Source organism: Bison bison, unplaced genomic scaffold (assembly GCF_000754665.1).
Source record: "Bison bison bison isolate TAMUID 2011002044 unplaced genomic scaffold, Bison_UMD1.0 scf7180017864117, whole genome shotgun sequence".
Taxonomy (NCBI): domain Eukaryota; kingdom Metazoa; phylum Chordata; class Mammalia; order Artiodactyla; family Bovidae; genus Bison; species Bison bison.
In genome coordinates this window covers 376749-382142 of record NW_011494689.1, presented here as the reverse complement: position 1 = coordinate 382142, position 5394 = coordinate 376749, and the positions used below count along the sequence as shown (strand labels likewise).

The 5394-nt window shown below is 40.6% G+C and overlaps 1 protein-coding gene across 1 annotated transcript; it reads left to right on the top strand.

The window, feature by feature from the left end:
• The first annotated feature begins 1781 nt into the window (after positions 1-1781).
• On the top strand, positions 1782-2222 carry LOC104988193 (epididymal secretory protein E3-beta-like). Its single transcript, XM_010839438.1, has one exon. It carries the CDS (start codon positions 1782-1784, stop codon positions 2220-2222), a length of 441 nt encoding a protein of 146 aa, XP_010837740.1.
• The last annotated feature ends 3172 nt before the right edge of the window (positions 2223-5394 follow it).

Genomic DNA, 5394 nt, shown 5'->3' with positions numbered 1-5394 from the left:
ACTGCTATTCCTTCCATCTTTCCTTCACTTTTGAGATTTCTTGGCTCTAACGAAAGGGGAAAGACACACTCTGCTCTTCAGATCCATAAACTGATCCCCACTTCGACCAGTGACAGGAGTGTTGCATCTAAATAGGGTGAGTTATGGTTAGAAGGGCTGGTACTGAGGATGCTTGGAGGGAAAGGCCCTGCTGGACGGGGAAATTAAGATGGTGGGATTAAGAACAGACAGTGATCCAACTTGTAAGTACCAATGACCTGAATTCAATTCTGTATGAATCTCATTGATACAATTCTTAGAGCCTCTCCCCACTCTTCTACCCTTCCGGCTTCCTCCTCAATCTTCCTAAGCATAATATCATTGTCCCTTGATATCTATGGAGTATTGGTCCAGGACCCCCATGCCCAGGATACCAAGATCCAGGCATCAAGTCCCTTATATAAAATGGCATAGCATTTGCATTTAATCTATATATCTGAATCATCTCTACATTACTTATAATACCTAATACAATTTAAATTTTATGTAAATAGCTGTAAGTACAATATAAATGCTATGGAATTAGCTGACAGCACAAAGCAAATTCAAGTGTTACTTTTTAGAACTTTCTGGATTTTTTATATATATATATTTTTAATTTATGGTTGTGGTTTGTTGAATCCCTGGGTGCAGAACAGGTGGATACAGAGGGCCAACTATACACTGAAGCAGCTTGAATCCTGGTCTTCTCAACCTATTTAGGCCTTCTGAGCCAGGGATAGGGTATCACAAAAGAGAAGGCACCTATCCCTTATGCTGTGTTTGATGTAGCACTTGACATTCTCACAAATGCTCTCAATGCATATATCTCATAAGACTCTCACAAGTGTGAGGGACGGATGATTAGGCCCATTTTGGGGCATCATGCTCAGAGTTGAGAACTAGGATAGACATTCCACAGGGCCAGATGTAGTCCTCATGGTAAATGAGGGCAGAGAGCTAGTTTAAAGGGGAGACTTTTTCAAGCAACTCTCTGTCCTAATTTTGAACACAGTAGCTCTTGTGTGGGCAGTTTCAATCTTGGTACCTGATTGATTAGAAACAATAGTTCAAAATTGGAGCTCATTGTGATGACGTTCTTAACAACAGATCAAGATCATTTATAATGACAATAATTAGGGAAATGGCTTCTGAGAAGGGGTGTGTGTAGTCAGAAGTGATAGCCTGTTTCACAGGCTTTGGGGAAGTGTCATAAGGAAGACAAGATCCTGGGAAGCAACATCTTTCAGAGTCACTGTAGCTGCAGCCTAGGATTTTAGGGAACCAAAGCCTCCTGCTGAGAAAATATCTCCCAAGTCTCTATTCATCTTCTGCATACCCTTTAAAGGTGACAACCTTTTGCAATTCACAAACATAAAGCTTAAAATCCCATTTTTTAAGGATATACACTCCTTTATGAATTGATCTGGATGCAAAACAGTTAGCTAAAGGGAAATAAGTTCCTTAATTCAGGTAGAAGAGAGGGCAGACAAGAGGTATTTGGAACTGTCAAAATAAACTTCATTAATTTTTTACAACTTTGCTCTTGTCTCAGACAGGCTGTAGCATATTGTCATTCTTGTAAACTTTATTATCTAATGAGACTTATCTTCCAGCCTAGAAACCAAATGGTAAAATTGGGTCCAGGTGCCTACACTGACAGAAAAAGGAATTTTAAGGTGGAGCTCAGCTCTTAGGGCAGTGTTGAGATAATGCTTTCCTCTCTCTTCCATGTGGATCCACAGGTGGTCCTGGTGACTGAAATGGCATCCACTCTAAAGGCCCTAGGCTCTCTGTTGGCTCTGCTGTTTCCTCTATGTGGGTTCCTTGTACACAGCCAGAACCTTTCCTGGAGGGAATTTATGAAACAGCACCACCTGAGCACAAATTGGGAATTTAGCAAGTACAAATGCAATGATCTGATGAGGGAAAGAGGCATTCCAAAAAACAAGAACTATCACATCTTCATCTATACCTTATGGCACAAAATTGTACATATATGCATGAGGAACTGGGGAGACCGCCACAGAAATGTATATATATGGGCCACATATCCCTTCGAGGTACTCAAGTGCATCCGGAAGAACAGCAGAGGCAATTACAAAGATTACAAGAGCTACAGCTACATTGAATTCCATTGCAGCAGGAATGGGTTTGTTGATGGCATAGAGGACATGCGGTTATTAGAAGATATCAGCAACTAGAAAGTCCACCCACAGCCACAGCTTTCAGTGTTCAGTGCTCCCAAGCGGTGGCCCCGCCTACATCAAGAGCCCTTACGCTTATGTACCAACGTTTTTCAACTACTTAGCATTTTTCATGTGGTTTCTTGCTCTCATAACTGCCCATGTTGCTTCTCTGCCTGGAATACCCTTCCCCTCTCATTTATCTGATTTTCTTCTGTTGTTTTTTTTTTTTTTTAAGATTCTGCACATATGGAATCTCTTTTTTTACTATCCTAGGAATTTTCCTGATATGGATTCTCCTTATACCTTTGCAAACTGAATGATCTTCCCATCCCTAAATAAATTATATCATTCCAATGTGTATGGCATGTATGTATGTATACAGAGTATGTGTTGTGTGATTAGCACAGGTGTTTTAAGTGTGTGTTATATAGCTTATGCTTAAATGTGATTTGTACTGTTTATAGGTTTAAAGTATGTTACATGTGTCTGTCTCCTGTGTGTAATAGGTTTCTGTGTGTGATGAATGTATAACTATTTATGCACTAAGCAGGGATAAGATGTGACGTCCAAGGGACTCTCAAGGGTCTTCTCCAACACCACAGTTCAAAAGCATCAATTCTTTGGCGCTCAGCCTTCTTCACAGTCCAACTCTTACATCCATACATGACCACAGGAAAAACCATAGCCTTGACTAGACAAACCTTTGTTGGCAAAGTAATGTCTCTGCTTTTGAATATGCTATCTAGGTTGGTCATAACTTTCCTTCCAAGGAATAAGCGTCTTTTAATTTCATGGCTGCAGTCACCATCTGCAGTGATTTTGGAGCCCAAAACAATAAAGTCTGACACTGTTTCCACTGTTTCCCCAACTATTTCCCATGAAGTGATGGGACCAGATGCCATGATCTTCGTTTTCTGAATGCTGAGCTTTAAGCCAACTTTTTCACTCTCCACTTTCACTTTCAACAAGAGGCTTTTGAGTTCCTCTTCACTTTCTGCTATAAGGGTGGTGTCATCTGCATATCTGGGGTTATTGATATTTCTCCCAGCAATCTTGATTCCAGCTTGTGTTTCTTCCAGTCCAGCGTTTCTCCTGATGTACTCTGCATATAAGTTAAATAAGCAGGGTGACAATATACAGCCTTGATGGACTCCTTTTCCTATTTGGAACCAGTCTGTTGTTCCATGTCCAGTTCTAACTGTTGCTTCCTGACCCTTAGAGGACTTTAAAATGAAATTCTGTTCAAGAGTGAGGCTTAAGACTTACACTCTGTTGAAGGAAAGAGGAAGTATATGGGAGAAGGAAATGTTGAAGACAGAAGTAAGTAATGTCCACAGTAGTTCTATTTGCTAAATAGGGGATAGAGACACAGGGTAAGAGAAATGTTCATGTCATATAATTATGCCCAGGGCAGGTATGTGAAGGAGAAATACTAAACACTATGATTCAGTCTCCAGCATCAACAAATGACTCAAACTTTGAAACAACTAGAAAAAAGACCAAGGTATAAACATTTTTATACCTTGACAAACCTAGACAGCATAATAAAAAGCAGAGACATTACTTTGCTGGCAAAGGTCTGTCTAGTTAAAGTTATAGTTTTTCTAGTAGGCACGTATGAATGTGAGAGATGAACCACAAAGAAGGCTGAATGCTGAAGAATTGATACTTTTGAACTGTGGTGTTGGAGAAAACTCTTGAAAGTCCCTTGAACTACAAGAAGGTCAAACCAGTCAATTCTAAAGGAAATCAACTCTAAATATTCATTAGAGGGACTGATGCTGCAGGTGAAGCTCCAATACTTTGGCCACCTGATGTGAAGAGACATCTCATTAGGAAAGACCCTGATGCTGAGAAAGATTGAAGGCAGGAGAAGGGGATGACAGAGGACGAGATAGTTGGATGGCATCACTGACTCAACGGACATGAGTTTGAGCAAGCTCCGGGAGATGGTGAAGGACAGGGAAGCCTGGAGTGCTGCAGTCCATGGGGTCACAAAGAGTTGGACATGACTGAGTGACAGAACAACAATAATATAAAAATTTTAAATTAGCTGATTTTTTAAATTAGTTTGCATGCTATAAGGAAGCAGAATTTTCCACCCTGAAATATGCCTCTTTGGCATAGGGATCATTTTAGCCTGGTTATTTTTTAAGAATCAGCAGATATGAGAGACATTCTGAAAACCAAATAGAAGTTATTTTTTTAACTCTTTTGTAGGAGACATTTGGGCTTCCTAGGTGGAGCTAGTGGTAAAGGACCCGCCTGCCAATGCAGGAAACAGAAGAGACATGGGTTCAATACCTGGGTCAGGAAGGTCCCCTGGAGGAGGGCATAGTAACCCACTCCAGTATTTTAGCCTGGAGAATCCCACGGACAGAGGAGCCTGGTGGACTATGGTTCATAGGGTTGCAGAGAGTCAGACACAACTGAAGCAACTTAGAATGCACACAAGAGACAATTACAGGTAAAAGGGAAATCTCCATTTGTAAGAGTGTCTTCCTGCTGTACCAGGAAGGTGGGTGGTGGCGACTCATACTCTAGAAATTACCGATGGAGAAGGCAATAATAAATCTGCAAAACAACCTTATCCTTGTTTACTGTGTTTTTCTTGATCATCTTCCATAGATTCCTCAACCTCAACATCTCCTTTCATTTTTAACTAAAGATGGTGTTTAAGGTGATGGCATCAGCCATTTTGGTGAGTTACTCAGCTTTCCAGGTCTCTGCTATTATACGTGTTATTAAACATTTATTTGTTCTCCTGTCAATATCTCATATAATATAATTATTGTACCAGTTAAGTTCCAAGGGAAAAAGGAAACAAATTTTCCTCTCAGCAACACCTTCCTAGAACTCGGGCCTCAATGAGTGGCCAGTGAATCTAGATTGGTCATCATGTTCCAAAGAGCTCCTCAGCTTTGCAGTGTTTTCAGCCTACTTGGGAATGAGCAGAACCCTGGGAGATAAAGAACTTTACCAACCAAACTGACAAGAGATTAGTATTAAACAATAGTTCTAAAAGCAGATAGGATAGGGAGTCCCCAGAGAAAGAGAACCAGGAAGGGCTTTCTTAACAGAAGAGAAACCATTTTAGCCATAGGCATTTTGTAGTCTAGACTTGGCCACAAGATCTTAAGGGAAGTAAGGGAACAAAGGGAAAGCAATCAAGAAGTAATTGTTCAGC